Source organism: Myxocyprinus asiaticus, chromosome 43 (genome assembly GCF_019703515.2).
Source record: "Myxocyprinus asiaticus isolate MX2 ecotype Aquarium Trade chromosome 43, UBuf_Myxa_2, whole genome shotgun sequence".
NCBI classification, from domain to species: domain Eukaryota; kingdom Metazoa; phylum Chordata; class Actinopteri; order Cypriniformes; family Catostomidae; genus Myxocyprinus; species Myxocyprinus asiaticus.
In genome coordinates, this window is record NC_059386.1 from 33788388 (window position 1) to 33810486 (window position 22099).

Genomic DNA, 22099 nt, shown 5'->3' on the forward strand with positions numbered 1-22099 from the left:
TGTCGTATTCCTCTTGTTAAGCCGCTCCTGAACCACAGACAACATCAGAGGCGTCTTACCTGGGCTAAGGAGAAGAAGAACTGGACTGTTGCCCAGTGGTCCAAAGTCCTCTTTTCAGATGAGAGCAAGTTTTGTATTTCATTTGGAAACCAAGGTCCTAGAGTCTGGAGGAAGGGTGGAGAAGCTCATAGCCCAAGTTGCTTGAAGTCCAGTGTTAAGTTTCCACAGTCTGTGATGATTTGGGGTGCAATGTCATCTGCTGGTGTTGGTCCATTGTGTTTTTTGAAAACCAAAGTCACTGCACCCGTTTACCAAGAAATTTTGGAGCACTTCATGCTTCCTTCTGCTGACCAGCTTTTTAAAGATGCTGATTTCATTTTCCAGCAGGATTTGGCACCTGCCCACACTGCCATAAGCACCAAAAGTTGGTTAAATGACCATGGTGTTGGTGTGCTTGACTGGCCAGCAAACTCACCAGACCTGAACCCCATAGAGAATCTATGGGGTATTGTCAAGAAGGAAAATGAGAAACAAGAGACCAAAAAATGCAGATGAGCTGAAGGCCACTGTCAAAGAAACCTGGGCTTCCATACCACCTCAGCAGTGCCACAAACTGATCACATCCATGCCACGCCGAATTGAGGCAGTAATTAAAGCAAAAGGAGCCCCTACCAAGTATTGAGTACATATACAGTAAATGAACATACTTTCCAGAAGGCCAACAATTCACTAAAAATGTTTTTTTTTATTGGTCTTATGATGTATTCTAATTTTTTGAGATAGTGAATTGGTGGGTTTTTGTTAAATGTGAGCCAAAATCATCACAATTAAAAGAACCAAAGACTTAAACTACTTCAGTCTGTGTGCACTGAATTTATTTAATACACGAGTTTCACAATTTGAGTTGAATTACTGAAATAAATGAACTTTTCCACGACATTCTAATTTATTGAGATGCACCTGTACATCTAATGTTCCCAACTCCTATTTTATGGAATTTTTTTTTTTTTTTTTTTTTTTTTTTTTTTTGGTAGTGATTAGGGCATAGGGATGATCCTTGTACTACCGACAGGTTGTGGCGTGCACCCCGAAAAACAGTCTGCATAACCGCTCAAAAACTTGTCCTGCTGAAAGCCCAAACATACCATTAGCCAGGGGCGTAGATTCTGGGGGGATGGGAGAAGGTAACCCCCTTCCCCACAATAAACAGAACAAGCAAGTACAACCCCCCATTATTTATACCATGATCAATGGAAACATGGAAATGCTTCACACTGCAAAACAGCTAAATGAATGTGAGAAATTGGAACGCCCAATGGTCAACAGATGAAGAAAGGAAGTCCCGACTTACAGGTAAAAGAGCCAATCACCTTTTAGATACAGAAAATGACTGTCAATCAATTCGAGAACGTGCATGCGCATGCAACGCAATCTGAGGTAAAGAACAATTTATGATACCACTGTTGTCAAATTGTACTATATGTTCTTTGATGCAATATTGACCAGCCGTTTTGTAGATTTCGGTCTTTTCCCATTCAGGTAGATAGGAGCTGCACTTGTATGCCGCTTGTGTACATAGAAAAATAGCTGTCCGAATGCATTCTAAAGATGGCCACTGAATGGACTGACTTGCTAAAAAGACTTTGGTATCCTTCTGAAGAATCCCAACGTTAAACGAGGGATTTATGGTTAGGGCAGCACCGTTGTAAAAGAGAGTTGCGACACTATTTGATCTCACCGCCACGTGGTTCATGTAGCTGTCATCCTGTTTGAATGGGTTTAAGCGGGACAGACAGCATCAGCGACTATATTTGCAGCAATGTTCTGTAAATATTAACACATAATGTGCATTGATTACTACGCTGACTACATTTATAGTAGCATTTTTTCTGGGGAGTGATGGAGAGACAGCATTAATCAGTTGTTCTGTGTTTAATTTTGGAGGGAAGGGGAATTGCTCACATAACGTAGAATATATTTACAGTATGTATGTATTCATATTTTTCTCGTGCTTCTATGGTCATAATTACTCTTCTTATGTTAAGACGTTCACATAAGTATGCTCAACAAGTTTATATCAGTGAATGCAAGCAACTGCTCAATTTAACCCAAGAAAGAAGTTTGGTCAATAGTGCAAAATAAACAAGGCAACCAACTGCATTCAACAAAACATTTTATTACATAATATATCCAGGGAGAGGGTAGATAAGTTTTTCCTTAAATGGGCAGTCTTCATAGAAACTCATTCCATCTCCTACAGGGAGAGAGATGGCAGAAATCAGGCCAGGAAAGGCATAAATGTGTTCAAAGTAGCCATTGCATTTTTTCTTTCACCGCAACAGCTGGAAGAAAAGGAGATCTGGACACCTGGCCATGAGCGCTCAATAAACTTCACTGAATGATGACTGCTCAAAACATCTCCAGACACAAATGCAAGAGCACAGAGTCAAATTCTTATCCATACAATGATGGAAAATCCACTGTAATGCTACAGTTACTTGAATTTTTGTGTGAGGGCATTACACTGCTACAAGCAGACAGTGGTGGAAGATGTATTCAGATCTTTTACTAAAGTACTAAAGTACTAATAACACACTGTGAATATACTCACTACAAGTAAAAGTCCTGCATTCAAAACCTTAAGTAAAAGTATGTAAGTATTATCAGCAAAAATTACTTAAAGTACCAAAAGTAAAAGTACTTACTCTGCTGAAAAATGTTCCCTGTCAGTGTTTTACTATTATATATGATGTTTTTGGATTAATATTACTGCTGCATTAATGTGTATGTTGCATTTTACTGCTGTAGATGTTTGAAGTTGAGCTAATTTTAACTACTTTAAATACTGTTGGGTAGTTTAATTTACAGCAACGCATCATATTCTATCATCATATGTTTGTAGCGTTGCTGTCCTGTGAGAACCACGTATCTAAAAAGTCAAGAAAAACCGCATTGTTTTCATCTTTGTGACAATGCATTTTCTAGCTAATCCAAGGGGGTTTAAATAGTTTATTTTGCTTAAATAGGAGAATTTTCTCAACCCATAAAGGAACACTTAATCTTTCAGTATAGCACACACATTCAAAATCACCACATTTGGAGATACATGGTTTTCACTGGACAGGGTCTGTAAAATTGTAAAATGAAAAGTAACTACTGTAGTAACTAAAGCTGTCAGACAAATGTAGTGGTGTAAAAAGTACAAGATTTGCCTCTGAGATGTAGTGGAGTAAAAGTATAAAGTTGCATTAAATGGAAATACTCAAGTAAAGTATAAGTACCTCAGATTTGTACTTAAGTACAGTACTTGAGTAAATGTACTTAGTTACATTCCACCACTGGAAGCAGACCATGTCATAGGCCCCAGAGGAGACCGGGTCTTGAGTCGAGTCAAGCCTGTTGCTGCTGGAGAGAACTGGGAGTACTAAAGAAAGATGAAACTGTGTTAAGGTTAATACATTGAAGGACATAGATTAAATACACATCGAAAGCCAATGTTTCCCAAAGATTTTAATGAGGTAGAGATTACAAAAGTGAGAGTACACACCTACAGTCCATATGTATTTGGACTTTGGCATGATTTCTGTCCAGTACATTGAATCTGAAATTAAATAATGACAATGGACTACACGTGCAAACTCTCCGCTTAAATTTGTGGGTATTTTCAGATGTATCAAGTGAACCATGTAGCAATTATAGCCATTTGAAACAAGTTCCTATAAACCTAAATTAAATGATCGTATTTAGTACTTGGTTGCAGATTCTTTGAATATGATGAGCACATAATACCCTCATACTAAAGCCGAAAGTCTGCATTTTAAACTCCTAATCATTGTTTCATTTCAAATCCAATGTGCTGAAGGACAGAGCCAAAATATGGCCAAAAATGTCATTGTCCAAATACATTGACCAATCTGTACAAATCCCAAACCAACCTTAAACCTGTAGGCTAGCCCAACACCTAAACTTCTTCCTACAATTACAAGGGTTCAGACGTTGTGGACATGGGTTGCGTTCCTCACTGTCAGGAATCAGGGGTTAATCCCTGGCAACATTTCAGCAGTTCCCTTTACTCGTGACCACTGCTAGGCAACACCATGCGGATGTACCTGGTGACAAGCAATCTCCCTAATAACAAAAGTAACAGCACAGAAACAATTCATTATCAGGGTGCAAACTCATCAGGGGTCCGGGGGCATGGTCCTCCAGGAAGAAACTTTTTTAAAAATCAGCTTTAAAATGTGGATTTACAGTTGATTTTAGCATGAGGATATAGGGAAAAACTCACCCTAGAATTAATGTAAGGCAGGGAGGGGTTAATTGGCACCCCTTCTCTGGAAAGTAGTATTCATAACATCTAACTTTTATAGATGGATCTGCCTTGCTTTGGAGAAATTAAACTATGTGGTCAGAGGGAAATTAAATATATTCAGTCAGATATGGGACACTTTTATGCAATTCCTGGAAAGTGATTAGGCTGAAATTAATGAGTGAAGTTGATAAATAAAACGACAGCGCCTATTCAAAAAAATAATACTTCACCTCTTACTATTATATATTATTCTTTTATTTTTTCCCCTGAATGTTCAACGTTAAGGGGAAACATAAAAACAAAATTTTTCATTTTACTCAAACACATACCTATAAATAGTAAATCCAGAGAAACTGATCATTTTGCAGTGGTCTCTTAATTTCTTCCAGAGCTCTGTGTGTGTGTATATATATATATATATATATATATATATATATATATATGCATTAATCGTCTTTAATTTTCCCTTTTATTTCATCTCTTTATTTACATCACCCTAATTATTTTCTGTATTGTCTATTTGAAGAACTGACTTCATTTCTGCTATTGCATCTTTGCGCAGAATGTTGCAAAAAATAAAGTGTCTTTTTTGTGTTATGGAGTCATTGAACCGTGTTATTGAAATTGATTCCTTAAATCATAAAAAAAAAAGTAAATGATAACGATTAGTTCACTTAAAGGTGCACAGTCATTTTTTCCTGATTTAGAAAGTTTTACTCCAAAATTAAATTAATAATAATTTTGAAACTTATGTATATAATCATGAGCACTCACATTAAAATGAAGACTCCAGTCATATCAGTAACCTTATAAAAGCGGTTTTATTCTACATGGAGAGGGTCCGCACATGGGGGCTGCCATGTTAGAATCACATGACCAGCTGAATACTGCTCGCTTAATCTCAGTAACCACCCTGTCATTGGACACTTTCACTCATTGATTAAAGTAATCATGGCTGACTGTAAATGGTAAATGCCTAAAATGGCATCTGTAACTGAAAATTGAATGATGCTGCATCCAAGCCGCTAGGTGTCATTGTAAGTCCAAGATGACAGACTAAAAAAATTACTGAGTGCACCTTTAAAAGATTTGTTTAACAACAGAGATTCGCTTTAATAATTTTATAGAGACTGTAGCAGCAAATTCTCAGTTCTTTTGTTTTTTTTTTGTCTAGCAAAACCCTTTACAGAAATAACAGATTTAAACACACATATGGTCTAACCAGACAAAAATGTTGAGATTTGAACACGGCTCAATGGAGAATTCTGCTCTCTGAGCCGTCCAGCGCCCCCTTGTGGAAGAACAACATTATGTCTCCCAGGATTTCTTTTGTTGTGTTGCTAATCTTAACCCTAGCCCTAAAAAAAAAAAAAAAATGTCAAAAACATTTAGACAAAAAATGATGCTCAGTCAGTAGCTTCACTAATTAATGTAGCATAGCACTTGAGTATCAACACAATAGGAATATTTATTAGTATTTGCAACAGTAAATGATACACTTTTTTCATACACTTTTCACACATACAGAAAAACAAACTGATTCCTTCAACCAAAACTTCATAAAATAAATATCAGATCAGATCACAAGTTAGGTCCAACAAATTTTCACAGAACCCAAAAGGAGGGTACAATAACACTTTTATCATGAACTGAGATTCAAAATAAATCACTGTATTTTGAGGGCTGCCTCAAATGATTAAAGAAAAATAAATTAAAATATATTCTCAACTTTATTTTCCTGTGCAAACAGAGTTGTAAATTGTACAGTTGCTCTAAAGAGAATGCAATTCTGCTATGCTAATGATAAAATTCAGACAATAAATGAAATTTTAAATGCCTTGATGACCATGAAAATATGCAAACAAACAGGTTTACTCCACTAACAAAAAAAGTACCATGGAACCACAATGTTTTTTGGGACATATTCTTTGAAAAAAGTACAGTGGTACTCATCTGGTATTAACATCTGATACCATCGCTGCACCATGTTACCGCCACAGTATTTATTTATTGTAACGTAAACACATTTTCACACCCTTTTTAAGCTCATATTAAAAATAAAATTACATAAAGCTGTTGTATGCATGCTGTACACCTGAAATGACAGCTATTATAAAACTACTGAATACTCCAAACTACAGACATCCCTGCCTGAGATACGACTACAGGAGAGTGATTTCAGATAAATAGCCCTATACATGCTAGAATTTAATTGCAATTTACACAAACACACACACACACACACACACAAATAAAAACTACAGAAATTTCTTGCCGACAAGATAAACATTTATTTTTCTCCATACTTAGTATATACACTACCATACAAACTCACACACACCTTTATGACGCCACACTATTTTGCCTTTATGTCAACACATATTCAACATATTCCAGTTTCAGTTTAGAGGCAGTCCGCTCATTCACATATTGGTTAACTACAATAGTGTGCAAAATCAGTATGGCACATCTAGATGCTCGTTGACACTTCCTCTACACATACACAAAAGATTCAATCAAATCAATCATTCAACACAACTGTACAAGAGATTGGGTTTCAAAATATTGCACTTGCTGGCCCACTGCGACCCCCAAACTGAGGGACGCATAAAATAACAAATAAATAAGATTATACAGATACGGTTATCTAAATAGAGATGTCGTACAGTCTCATGCAAGGGTGATGCTAAACGTGGCTTGCGTTGGGAAAACGAGGTGGGGTTTTTTCTATATATATTTTGAGGACACATCGATGAGCTATAAGTGAATACAGATCGACAATTTTAGTCTACAGTAAATCTGTGATTGCAAAATGTTTTTTATTGTGCCAGATATGGTCGGCCTAACGTTATAGAAACTTTAATGTACTACGTGCACAATACCACACATATAAACAGACCACACCATGTAGTTTTATAATTTAAGGGCTATGTTTCATTTTTATATGAACTCTACGTGGATTATAATACATCACAATGGCGATTGGACAATCTCTGGGGACGAGAAACATATAAATGAGCTGAAGGGCGAATGTCAAGAAACCTGTCAAGAACATGTCCTGATCATATTTCACCCCAAAATCAAAATTAAAATTTACTTTTAGAAAATTAAGCCTACTTTTAGGGCCAAAAACATTTTTGGCATTGATAGATAATTTTCATGCCAATTAAGTATATTTTCCCAGAATTCTCATTACCGTAATCTATAAGAACATTTTACTTTCATTTTTTGTTATTTTTTTTTTAATCATTTTAATTATTCTCAATGGTGATTCTCATTACTGTAATAAAGTTGTAACTGTTTTTTTTTAATTTATTTATTTTTTGGTAAATGAGTAATGATTTTTTTTTATGTAACAATGGAAAACAATAATAATAGTCTTAAAATGTACTTTATTTTATGCAAAATATTGTTTTAGAGCCGATGTGATGCTTTGCATTGTTAATCTATTTGCATAACACTTAAGCAAATTTTCTCCCAAATTCTCATTAAGGTAAAACATATATTTTTTCTTTGTCATTTCCGTTATTCTCATTACTGTGAAATTGTTAAAGTTGTTATCGATTGTTTTTTTTTTTGGTTTTTTTATTAGTAATTTTATTTATTTCTTTTACATTAATTTAAAAGAAAAAACTGCTTAATTGTCAAAAATAATGTAGCAATGAACAAAAATTTTAATGGTCCTAAAATATACTTTTTCTTTTTATATTAAATATTAAATTTTTAGGGCCAACATGATTTTTTGCATTGTTATATTATTTTCATGAAGCACATTTTCCCCCAGATTCTCATTACTGTAATGTCAAGTTTTTCTTTTTGAGTTTTAAAAAAAAAAACATTTTTTGTCATTTCCATTATTCTCTACGGAAGAGGATTAGGGCCAAGTAAAAATAATACAATTAAAACATCTTGAGGTTAAAGTCATTAAAATGCAAGATTAAGCTCCCAATATTTCGAGAAAAAATATTAAATAAAATGTTGAGAATAAACTCATTATACTTTGAGAATAAAGTTGTTGCATTTCGAAATGAAAGGCATATGTGTCTCATTAAATTTCAAGAAATATTTACATACATTCACAAACATTTAATATAACTTCATTTGTTTCAGCCATTGATCGAAACTCATACACTCTGCACCCTTTCTGAGCGAGGAGTGAATTTTGACAATGCGTGCATACCTTGTTGATTATTAAGGAATGGACCCTTTACAGACATGTTTAGCTCCAATATATTACTGGGCAATTTAAGGTGCTTTCCTCGTATACACATACATCATATATGAGCTGTTTAATGATTGTTATAGTGTAGCCTTTAATGCTAGCCCAATTTTATTGTTTATTATTATTTGAGTTTAATGAGTTTATTCTCAACATTTTATTTCGACTTTTTTTCTTGAAATTTAACTAGTTTTTTCTCAAAACACAATGACTTTATTCTCAAAGTATAATGAGTTTATTCTCAACATTTTATGAGTTAAATCTTGCATTATAATGACTTTAATCTCTAGATGTTTTCATTTTTTTAATTTTTACTTGGCCCTAATCATCTTCCATAATTCTCAATGGTGATTCTCATTACTGTAATAGTTTTAATGTAATAGTGAAAAATACTGAAATACAATGATTTATTTATTGTAAATGTGTAAAAATTGTATTTATTTGTTATTTTAAAAAAATTGCATTACGGCAAAGAGAATTTTGGTGGGAAATATGATTATTTATTATAAAAATAATGTAGCAATACAACTAAAAAGGCTTCATTTTCTTTAGATAAAATATAAATTTTTTCATTGATTTTGAGGTGAAAAATGACACATTTTGTGAGATTCACCCTAGAACTTCTCTTGCTTGGCAATAGATTTGCTGTAGTTGTGACTCAAATGAAAAGATATCTTGTCGTTCATGGCTGAAGTCATATAATGTTTGCTGCATGAAATATTTATGACTGACTCACTTCTTCTGAAAATAGCTGCCCGATACATTTCCTTGGCTATTACTGCATCATTTTACAAGTCAAGCTCTGTCGAGCTCTGACCCAACTCTGGCAACAGTGAAGCGGTTTCCTTAAAACATTTAAAAATCACCAAATCCTCTCCAAGTGTAAAACCAGATCAGGGACAGAAAATGCTGAGAGCAACACTTCCACAAAGTAGCTTTTCAGCCAGCAGAGATACAGAACCAACAGCAATAAACAGAAAATAAAACTCACTTCAACTCGAAAAAACTTTTCTCAGACATACACAGTTCATGAAACCTTCTTTTTCACACTGTAAAGTCTGTTTGCTTGCAATAAATAGATAAATAAATCTCACTTAAGTCAGTGTGAATGTATTTACAAAGATTAAATCAATGTGCAGCGTAACACTTTACAAATACATTGTGTACATTAACATTAGTTAATGCATTTGGTATTAAGAAATACGTGATTTTAACAGCATTCATTCAACTTAATGTTCATTTATAACTTTATTGTTAGTTCATAATGCATGAACTTTCAATGTTATAATGTAACAGTATGTAGAAATTAACATTAACCAAGATTACTAAATGCTGTTAGTTCCTTTTTAGTATTGCGTTAACTAATGTTAAAGTATACAGCATTATTGTACAATGTTACCATGTGTAGAAACATTTACTGTTATTTTTCCCTGTATTTAACAGCTACTTGAATTCACAACAGTGTTATATTCATAGTTCTAAGGTATATACAAATATGTACATTTGATATATCACTGTATGTATATAAGTAACATCATCTTAATATAATCTACAGTACACACACACTAGTCCACACTACAGCTTTTCAGCTGATATCACTGGCGCTGCAAGAAGGGGATAAAATCGTACAAAACACTCAATGCAGATGTTAATATGGTATTTATTCCTGACCAACAAAAATGGCTGAAACGGCTGAAATTGCCAATGAATCGGCCTCCTGTTGTGATGATAACGCTGGTTAAACAAAGATCGTGCTCTAAACAGCTGATGCATTCAAAATCATTAGTTCATAAAAAGCTGAAACATGCATGTGGAGAAAGTCTTAAAAGTGCTGCAAACGATTTTACTGTTTTGCTAACTTGTGGTAGACTACGGGGCCGTTCACACAGGATGCGTTTTTGCATCTGCGCTGTTTAATAGTTGTTTTTCTATGTAAACATGCGCCAGACAGATGTCTTTGACCGATGCACCACGTGCCGCATTTTTAAATACAATTGTCTTGAAAATGGGTTCAAAGCTCCTGTACACGGTTCATTTTCCAGCCATCTGGTGGGGAAAAATGAAGAGCACACACTGATATATATCTCTCTCTCTATATATATATTAACATGTAGATTGGGAAATAATATGCTTGTGGGCTGAGCAGTAACGTTTTACAAGCTTCAGAGACAAACGTCACATCACTTCTTTTAAAAACACGTCTCAAGACACCTGCATTCTGTTCCATTCGTTGCGCTGCATCTAGCTTTTGTTTCACACAAAATCAGGAACTGTGTGAACAGCCCCTTTTCAGGCTGTTTTCACACTTTGTTCAATGCTGAGTTCTTCCCCTGCCCCCACAGGTCTCTTTACATTTTATTATTTGGGTCCGAACCGCACTACGTTTGCATCATCAACGCGAGTACCACCACGAGCACTAGTGGCAGCTGTTTCCTGCTGTATTACTAGATAGCGACTCAGCAGAAAAAAACATGACAGTTTTACTTTTAATGAAGCTTTTGTCTCTTTGGGATTACCAAAAAAATTCACACATGCAAAACAAAACTTGTGCTTGACTGGCGCAGATACTTTCCATGAGATTCAAAGAATGCGACCCAATCTCAGCAAACCCAAAAGTGCAAAATCACTGACAGGCAGACAGCGTTTTCTGATTGGCTTTAAGAGCGTAAACTTTCTTTTTTGGGGGCTGTTTCCAGAGTTTAGGGCTGTCACAGAGACAGGATACTGTTTCAGTTACATAAATCAGGTAGTAAGGATATTAAAAATAAAACCTTGCATATATAACAATATCCAAAGGCTGTCAAGATTTTGACAGTAAATAAAACGGTGTGAGACGATGAACTATGGCACCATATAGATGAACGAGTCTATTGCAAAGGTGCTGGAACAAAAGAGGCCAACGGTGCAAATGCTGTCGCCACAGGTCACATATTCAGTGCAAAACTACTACCATTTTTGAAGCTGTTTTACCATCCTCATTTCACATCCATATAAATAACGTCAACATGATACCTTCAAATCCTGGGAAGCAGGGTTATTATAGTTTTGGTTTTTATTTTAGCTTCTGTTAGTTTAGTTTAGGTTTAGGTTTCTCAGTGTTTCCTAGTTTTAGTTTAGGTCATTTTTATTTTAGTTTTAGTATTTTATGGCTACAAATATGTTTAACATTATGACATTTTCCAGTCTTGTGTTACCTTTATCTAGAAGCATTTTCATGATTATTTAAGGTGGATTGTAGGGGTGTTTGTAGACTTGTATCATCAGTGGGACACAGGCCCCACAGTGCCCCCTTATTTTCTAAGCTGGCCCGGGGACTTGCCCCTCCTGGAGAATTTTCGGGCAAAAACAGCACCAATTATTGTGACTTTGGGAGGAAAATTTTTATTTTTTTATTTTTTATAGTATTATAGTATAAGTGTACAGTTGAAGTCAGAAGTTTATATACACTTATGTTGAAGTCATTAAAACAACTTTTTTAACCACTCCACAGATTTATTATTAGCAAACTATAGTTTTGGGAAGTCGTTTAGGACATCTACTTTGTGCATGACACGAGTAATTTTTCCAACAATTGTTTACAGACAGACTGTTTCACTTTTAATTGACTATATCATAATTCCAGTTGGTCAGAAGTTAACATACAGTAAGTTAACAGTACCTTTAAGCAGCTTGGAAAATTCCAGAAAATGATGTAAAGCCTTTAGACAATTAGCCAATGTGCTTCTGATAGGAGGTGTACTGAACTGGAGGTGTACCTGTGGATGTATTTTAAGGCCTATCTTCAAACTCAGTGCCTCTTTGCTTGACATCATGGGAAAATCAAAAGAAATCAGCCAAGACCTCAGAAAAAAAATTATGGACCTCGACAAGCCTGGTTCATCCAAGCAATTTCCAAATGCCTGAAGGTACCACATTCATCTGTAAACAACAGTACGCAAGTATAAACACCATGGGACCACGCAGCCATCAGACCGCTCAGGAAGGAGACGCATTCTGTCTCCTAGAGATGAATGTAGTTTGGTGAAAAAAGTGCAAATCAATCCCAGAACAATAGCAAAGGTCCTTGTGAAGATGCTGGAAGAAACAGGTAAACAAGTATCTATATCCACAGTAAAGCGAGTCCTATATCGACATAACCTGAAAGGCTGCTCAGCAAGAAAGAAGCCACTGCTCCAAAACTGCCATAAAAAAGCCAGACTACAGTTTAGGGTTAGGGTTAGGGTTAGTTAATCTTACTTTTTGGAGAAATGTCCTCTGGTCTAATGAAACAAAAATTTAACTGTTTGGCCATAATGACCATCATTATGTTTGGAGGAAAAAGGGTGAGGCTTGCAAGCCAAAGAACACCATCCCAACCGTGAAGCATGGTGTGCATCATATTAATTACAAATTATTATTATTATTATTACTATTTTTGTCTCTTCTTCACATCCAAACAAAAATAGGAAACTCTTTAAGCACCTTCGAAAAAATTAAGTCTGGACTGTTTGTGTTTTCGACATTGTGGTGGTGTTCATGTGTGCTCGTAAATACGATCATTCTGATGTGATTTAAAGGCAGCAGTTCCTAGACAACTCTGTTCCCAATGGGTAGGTCTTGGACAGTAGAGGGTCACATGACTCATGACATGCACCAATCAGATTCAAGTTGTTCCAGCATCTGCATTCTATGACATTAAAGGATATATGCTTCTATGTAAAGGAGTTACAACATACACACACACACACTGATACTACCATGTTGTAAAGTGAACACTAACAGGCACAGTTAGGTTGCTGTAGTGGTGGAGGGTTATCTGTTAACCTCGCTGTGCCCTGGGTTCCTGTGGTAACAGCGGGGTCAGTCTCTAAGTTCTCTGACATCTTGTCGCAGATTATGTCCACCAGACGCTCAAAGGTCTGCGCCACGTTGATGTTGTCCTTGGCACTCGTTTCGAAAAACTCAAAACCTGTCAGACAGAAGCAAAACCATACAAAAGAGTTTATATCTGTTGCAAAACCTGGCAAGTTGCCTACCTGGACAGTGTATTTTGATGCACGCAGCCAACAAGAAGGCTCTTCCAAACAGTGAGCAACAAAATTATGCTGCCTTCTTAATCCAAGATGGTGAACGGAGTCAGAAGAAATGTCAATTCAAAATATACATCTCATTCACTGGAAAGTATTTATAAAAACTTGTCCAATTGCACACCAAACAAATCGAGCTCCTCAAATGAAGCATACAAGAGAGAGACATGACTCAAACTGATTGCAATAGAGTTTGACTTTAGCATATTGCAAAAGTAAAAGGAAGGCATGTGTAAAAATATTGATTTTCTGATGCATCACTATCCTCATTTGAATGATTTCGATATCGATTCTTAAATCTCAAGATTGAAAGTCTGTGATTAGCCATTGGCTGGTAAATGTTCAAATTTGATCTCACCAGTGATTGAGTCATGCATTGGTGAAGAATTTCAGTATCCTTTCACTGTGTGTTGAGAGTTAAAGTTTGATTTGACTCGTTTTGTGTTATGTGTGTCCAAAGACGAGATCCACGCAATCCATTTGTCATTGAATAATATCCTTTTTGTTCTTCGCAGTCAATTGTTTTTGTTAAAAAAAACAATGCAAAATAAACATTTTATTCTAATCACACATAGCACAGATGAGACAAAGTAATTTGAGTCCTCTCTCGTTAACATGCGCTCATTTACAGACGCTCTTTACAGAAATGTCAGTTTTGTTAAAGAGACAGTACCGGTTTTTAGCATGTGATCTACAAATCAATGTAAATACCTGTAAATAGAACAAATTATGCATTAAACAAAAAACATGTAACAAAATATAATTTGTAAAATACAGTATATTTTCATATTAATTGATGGAATACATGGATTTGTACATTTTTAGAAAGCTAAAATGTGAACAAAATGATATAAACAAATAAAACATAACTTCTAAAATTAATATTTTCATAATGTACCAAGTTAGAAGGTCTCTTGTATAATCAACAGCATTAGCTGTTAATTTCTTTCATATGTAAGCAAACTGAAATAAATTCATATAAATCGATATCCAGTCGAATCTAAAGCGGCATCGCCCTAGTAAAAGGCATAGTTCACCCCCCCCCCCCCCAACATTTTTTTAATAAACATTTCAATAAATATAATTTGAATTAACATCTTGACGCAATGGACATCACAGATTTTCACTGAAAAATTACTTAAATATGCCTTTTGCCTTTCATATACTTTTTGAAAACTTGGAATATGACGCATGAGTGAATACTTTTATGAAACTTATGGGTCCTATTTTAAGCTTTATAGAAAGTCACCATCAACTGCCATTGTATTGAAAAGGTGGACCGAAATATTAATACATTTTTCCATTTGTTTTCCACACAAGAAAAAAGTCCTCCAGGTTTTGAATGATATGAGGGTAAGAACATGTTGTCATCAACGCAAGTTTACACTTCTTTTGCACACTAGAACAGTGTTGTTCTCCACCAAAAAACCTTTGGAAAACACTTTCCATTACCGCATACGGTGGAAAACGATGATATTTGGAAACTGAAAACTTTTCAAACAAAGTTTGAAAAATGAAAGTTTTCAAATGAAAACAGATTAGTGTGGATTTGGCCTAAATTATGTCCGAATTTTCATTTCCGGGTGAACTATTCTTTTAACGACTAAATAAAACAACAACAAAAAAATAGAGAGAAATATTTTGAAATATTCCATTTCTGAATGGATTGGATTAGTTTTATGAACACGTTTCAGCACTGAATGAAATATATTTATAAGCATAATTTCTCTCTTATTCAGCATTTTTAATGATTTTTGTCATTTAGCTTGTCGTAGTGATTTCTGGATACATGCATTGCTGCCTTCGATTATGGCCAAAACAAGGTATAGCGTCACAAGTGCACCTATGATGCTTTAACCCTATAACGTCGTGTGTATCAAATATGATAAACAACGTTTGACAGCTCCTGTTTCACTCTGTTCAAGCTGATGAGCCAAACAAACTATGGTATGCAAGTTTCACATTTATGGCACCATCTAGTGGTTATTTGTGAAAAAAGTGGTTTCAATGTTTATATCGATGTATTTAAAATGGCCATGGACTTGCACGAAAAGTGACTCCTGAACTTTCTGATAATTTTTTCATATGTCAGGCTTTACAGGGTTAAAATGCTGTCTAAGTAGGCAGCTCACTAGGTTTTGGAACAGAACTAATGTGTGCTACTTTACAAATCATGATTATCAATTAATGAGATGTAGTTGATTATTTGGTCAAGAGGCTGAAAATGGCAGAGGCACAGTACGTCCTGGTTTACATCTGGCATTAACTGTGTCTATTTTCACCGTTCTGTGTTAGCTTGAGCTACAAGACGAGCTGTTTGCACATTCTGGTGTGATCCAATTATATGCGTTTAATTATCGCCCAAGTTCAAAGCTGCAAGACTTTCCATATGCTTTAATTTATTCACAGTGAGGGTATGCTATATGAACTAAGACTACACATCTGATGTTAATTTCGGTAATAGTGCCTATATATTAGCAGAAATGCAACATTTCGAAAACCATAAACAAAACAATGCAAGGTAAGGGAAAATATGACCCGGACTACATAAAATATGGGTTGATAATGTAAAATCTGGGTTATGAATCAAAAGCAAAGTTAAACTGACCCACCTGACTGGCTTCCTAGGTGCAAAAGTTTCTGATTGGTCCAGAGAACAGGAGGTAATCTCAGTTTGGGGTTGATAATGGATGGGATTAAGGAACGTGAACTTACCCAACTGTTCCGCCAGCAGTCTGCCGCTATCCATGGACACAACTCTCTCCTCCTCCATGTCACATTTATTTCCTGCCAGGATGACCTGTGCGTTGTCCCAGGAGTATGTCTTTATCTGGGTTGACCTAGTTACAAACAACCAAGGATGTTACAGTACACTCTCATAATACAATTAAGCTCCATATATGAATATTAACAAGAATGATGGCTAGAATGTGTTTTCCAAGGCCTACTTGTACAGTTTTATGGTATATGTAGTATACAGACATCTTAACCAATTAACCATTTACTTTGCACTCCCCTTTTTTGAGCACAAGCCTGAAATGTACATACTTCATGTACATACTATTCAAAATAAAATGGCTGCAGTTTATCACCTCTTTTGTATTACAGGCATAATTGTGGTCTCCACTGAAAGTAGACACTTGGAAGTTTGTTTTCTAAAGTCAGGATTAATAAAGGCCATGAACAAAAAAGTTAGAAAAGCTTAAATTCATCATAAAGTGCTCAGCAATTTATTTCCATAACATACTTTATGAAATAATATGTGACACTGTATACATTGTAAAACAATATATTTTAAGTTTAAAAGTGTAGGGACAATCAGTTCACAATGCATCGTGGGAGTGGGCAGTCGCTGCAGAGCTCTTTTGCGATTTGTTTGCCACGATTCTCTGATTGGTGGATTTTCCACCTCAGGATCATGGGTAGTGTAGTTCTTCACCAGGAATGCCACCATTAAACACTATTTTTTTTCCAATTACATTAATATAACGTTGACTGATGGCTTTAACAGAAGCATATAACATCGATTAACAACCTCGGAGCTCACATTAGGTCTGTCTTTAAATGTTTATTATGGAGTACTGAATGTGACAATATTAAAAATAGATAAATAAATAAATATATTTGCAAAGAAATGCAAAAAATGAGGGGGCCTGGGTAGATCAGCAAGTAAAGATGCTGACTACCACACCTGGAGCCGCAAGTTCAAATCCAGGGTGTGCTGAGTGACTTCAGACAGGCTTCCTATGCAACCACTTGGCCCGGTTGATAGGGTGGGTAGAGTCACGTAACATGAGCCTCCAAACGCGCTAGGTCTCCACGGTAATGCGCTCAACAAGCCACGTGATAAGATGCTCTGATTGATTGTCTCAGACGCGGAAATCCAAAATGGCTGACTTCCTGTTGGGCGGAACTAAAGACTGTAATTTTGAAAGTTGTCCGGCTTGATGAGGTCAATATATGTATCAAGTTTGGTGACTGTAGGTGAAACTGACCCAACCACTTTAGTCAAAAGGTGGTGCTACAGAGCCCGCCTTACATGCCCATGTGTTGGCTAATGGCCAACAACTCTGATGTGTGTGTCAAATTTCATGAGTTTTTAAGCATGTTAAGTGCCCCAAAAGCACCCCCAAAAAAAAGTATACTAATAATCCTTAGAAGAACAATAGGGTCTCCGCACTTTCAGTGCTTGGGCCCTAATTAATAAATGTGTAAATAAAAACATGTATAAATAAATAAATGTATAAATAAATAAATAAAAGAGGAAATAACAATATAGCATAAATAAGGAAATTAATGTATAAATAATAATTTATGTCCGATTTAAACATTATTTATTTCTAAGTATATATATATATATATATATATATATATATATATATATATATATATATATATATTTTTTTTTTTTTTTTTTTTTGTCACATTCGGTCCTTCATAGTTTATAAGTTATCATTAAAAATCAATTCCCCTATGGAAAAAATGAATGGAAACAGACTGTTCTATTGTACTGAAAAGGCGGACTGATTTTTGGCTTCCGCGTAAGAAGGAAAGTCACACAGGTTTGGAACAATTTGAGTTAATAATGACAGATGTTTCATTTTTTGTTGAACTATCACTTTAAAGCTAATATTTTACACAATATTCTCAGGTCTAGATTTTTTAAAAGGCTTGTATTGTAGAGCAGCATTTGTTGCCATGGCAACAGCAGAGCCAGCAGACAGCTGGCGGTTCAGCGGGGGTCCAGTCCATCACTGAAGCCCACGACACGTTACAGCACTTGCTGATATATTTCAGCACAAAACAGTCATACTGCAGAGCGTGTGTTAAGAGTTTCTTCCGTTTCCCTCAGTGTTTTTGTGTGCGTTTGGGTTAATTAGCTGTCAGTTCACTGACCACAGCTGCATTTATCCCTCCAGCAGCTGGACTGAGTCTCCAGGGTTTAACAACACTCACATTTTTGTCAACACTAATCTAATGTTAATGCTAAGCTGTACTAAACTGGATAAACTAGCTCCTTCACTCTTCGTTAGCATTAAAGTAGCTTCTCTAAAACTGTAGCTAGCCAAACTACATGCTACCCAAAATGTAATTAAACTACAGTCAAGCTACTATTTTTTATTTTTATTTTTATAAAAATAGCTAGCTATACTACACATTAAAACTGACTTTTTACCAGGCCTTTATAATTTTGGTACATTTCAAATGCCTTTTATGTACAGACTTTGCTGTTTTAGCCTTGTCCCATTCCCAGACATTCAATATTAAACTATAAACATACATTATAAAACTACAATTAATACATGTTTAAAACTATGATCATATAAACAAAGAGCAAACTAAACAAACCATTTCAATATTTACTGTGTGAAAATTATTTCTATCATTTTTTTTTTTTTTCACCAAACCAAACAATTTTGCCCCTAATAAAGTTTTTTCAAAAGTTAGTGTACTTGTTAACCAAGTGGACAAAAGTGTCAGTGAAGAGCATGCTTGAGATGAAATATGAGACAAGTGATGTTTAAAAAAAACAAAAAACAAACAAACAAACAAACAAGAAAAATCAAGGTTGTGAGTAGAAAATAGCTAGCTATACTATTAGGCGTAATTTCCAATCAAGCTGTAATTTTGGCAAATTATGCAAAAAGTTTGACTATATGATTTAACTTTGTGTAATTGGATACGTAAAATGTTAGCTATGAAAGTAGCCTTAGCAAGACAAAGGAGATTTAAAAAAATAAAATAAATAAAACATTAAAAATTGTCATTTCCATCATTGTAATTTCCAGTACAATACAGAATTTGAGATGTCCTGGAAATGAAAAAATGACATAAATCTCCAGTGATGCATGTACATACACTGTTGGACAACTAGTGAGCGGGTGGAAAATGTTGACCTTCGAAGTTCACAGTGCTACAGTGCCTGAAGTTGAAGAAACACCCATATGCAAATTAGATTTGAGAGTTGCAGTTTCTCACACAAAGCTATCATCTGGCTTCAGATGACTTGGAATAAAGCACAAAAGTCTTTTTTCTTTATTTATTTTTTATGGTGCTTTTTTTTTTGTCCTTTTTGGAGCTCAATCGCCTCATTTTCTCATTGTATGGAAAACAACAGCGTAAACATTCATCCAAACTCCTTTTGAGCTCACTGAAAGAAAGTAATATTGGTTTGGAACAACATTAGGATGAGTAAATGATGACAGAATTTTACATTTTGGGTTCCTTTAAGACATAATGTCTGCACAGAAAGAAAATAATTGCAAATTCACCCCCAGAACTCCTTTCAGTAAATTCTGGTGTTATTTCTGATTAATAAAGTAATAAACCTTAGGATATCCAATGTATTTTTGAAGTCATAATGAGACAGTGGTTGATCTGGGTCATCATTTCTCCTTTTTATTCTCTCTGTTCCAGTTCCTCAGTCTAATTATTGATGTTCATTAGTCTCTCTCTCCTTACCCTAATTAAATGAACCTCCGCTCACTGACCACAGCCAAATGTCCAACTGAGCTGATCAATAGAGCAGCAAACATGAAGCCCTGAACCCTGCTGCCCTTTAACACTGAGAGAAATTTAAATGATGGTAGTTAAATATTAATCAGCTGTATTTCCTGAAGACTCTTTTTCTAAACCCTCTGTAGCTGTTTACAGACCAATGAAATCAAACTTAACACTATTTACTTTCTTAATAAATGTCTTTAGTTTATGCCTTATTCTTAAATGGATATTCTGGGTTCAACATAAGTTAAGCTCAATTAACAGCATTTGTGGCATAATATTGATTACCACAAAAAATCATGCCCCTCCATTTCTTAAAAAAACAAAACAAAAAATCTGGGTTACAGTGAGGCACTTAAAATGGAAGTGAATGGGGCCAATTTTTGAACATTAAAATACTCACTTTTTCACAAGAATCACACAATATGGATGAACATGAATTTAGTGTGATAAAATAACTTACTAACCTTTTCTGTTAAAAGTTATAGTCAATTTTACAACTTCGTTGCCATGACGAGGAAATGTCAGCAAACCCTAAAACCCTACAATGACTGTAAAAATAAAGATTTAAACAAATTTACAGCTCAAATAATACACAAGTTTTAACAGAAGAATTAATGTGTTTTTAAAAAATTATAAGCTTTACGTTTCTGCCTTTAAAACCTCCAACAATTGGCCCCATTCACTTCCATTGTAAGTGTCTCACTGTAACCTCCATTTTCACTTTTTTTAAAATAAAAAGGACAGACAAGTCGAAATAATTTTTTGTGGTAATCAATATTTTGCCACAAATGCTGTCGATTGAGCTTAACTTGTATTGAACCAGGAATTCTCCTTTAATGCTTCATCAGTTCACATTATTCTAAAGTAAAATAATAAAAAACATTTAAATAATATAATGTCATATTTATAATGTAACATAAAAAGAAGTCTAAATGTAATATCTTTCTCCACCTCTAAAATTACTTTAAGGCCGAGTGGGCAGGGAAAAATAATATTTTTTATTATATCATAGTATTGTATTCAAAAAACACAGACCAAGGTGAAATGATGAGGAGTTTTGCACAAAGTGGTGGGAGATTCTCAGTAAAGCATCATTGGACCTGATGGTTCTCATTATTGAATTTATGCATCAAGAGTTAATTAATGTCCGGCGAGAAATAGTTCAAACGAGGGATAAGATGGGCACCTCTACAGAATCAACGACTGTGCAGTCTATTGAGAAATATTTGGAAGTCACGATGCGTTCCTTCAAAGAAGATGTGCAGAAGAAGAAATTAAGTAAGCTTCGTAGAGATACAATTGATTATCGTGACGGGAAAGTCTACGCATGGCGTTTGAACTCTGTTTGGTCTAACAAACCCAAAAAGCAGGATCGCTTCAGGCAAAAGTCAATATTCACATCTGGATCCAGCTCTGAGTATCAATCTGACTCCGATTTGGATTTTTTATGCGAGAAAAAGGGCGATATCCCGAATGTGCGACCTTCCCAACAGCGGCAGTACAGTACTTGATGAGGAGGCGGATGCACCGAGGGCGGCGCAGTAGAAAGGGTAAGGGCTTTGAGTCAGTTGAGGAGACCCCACAAGATTTGAACTTGGTCTTCAATTTATCCAACACCAGCCTCTCCACTCTCAACTACTCAATAAAGGTTTGTCTTATGTCCCTCCAACATTTTTGGATCCCTTTCAGCTGAAAGTTTAAATGTTCGAGTTCTATTCATCCATTAAATTAAAATACTTGTATTATAAAGAAGACTAATCAGTGTCAGGTAATAAACCTTTTAGTGCTTAAAGCTATTTTTGTCCTCCTGTTAATAATGCTGCAATCACGGGGCCTGGGTAGCTCAGCGAGTGAAGACGCTGACTACCACACCTGGAGTCACGAGTTTGAATCCAGGGTGTGCTGAGTGACTCCAGCCAGGTCCCCTAAGCAACCAAATTGTCCCGGTTGCTATGGAGGGTAGAGTCACATGGGGTAACCTCCTTGTGGTCGCTATAA

The 22099-nt window shown here is 35.3% G+C and overlaps 1 protein-coding gene across 1 annotated transcript in view; it reads right to left on the reverse strand.

The window, feature by feature from the left end:
• Nucleotides 1-5766: 5766 nt before the first annotated feature.
• Nucleotides 5767-22099, reverse strand: part of LOC127433713 (ras-related protein Rab-3C-like) — a 39470-nt gene continuing 23137 nt past the window's right edge. The window contains exons 4-5 of the mRNA XM_051685854.1: nt 16313-16437; nt 5767-13479 (exon numbers count right to left, since the gene is read on the reverse strand). Coding sequence (XP_051541814.1) covers nt 13286-13479; nt 16313-16437 — 319 coding nt within the window. The 3' untranslated portion in view covers nt 5767-13285. The remainder of the gene's footprint in view (nt 13480-16312; nt 16438-22099) is intronic.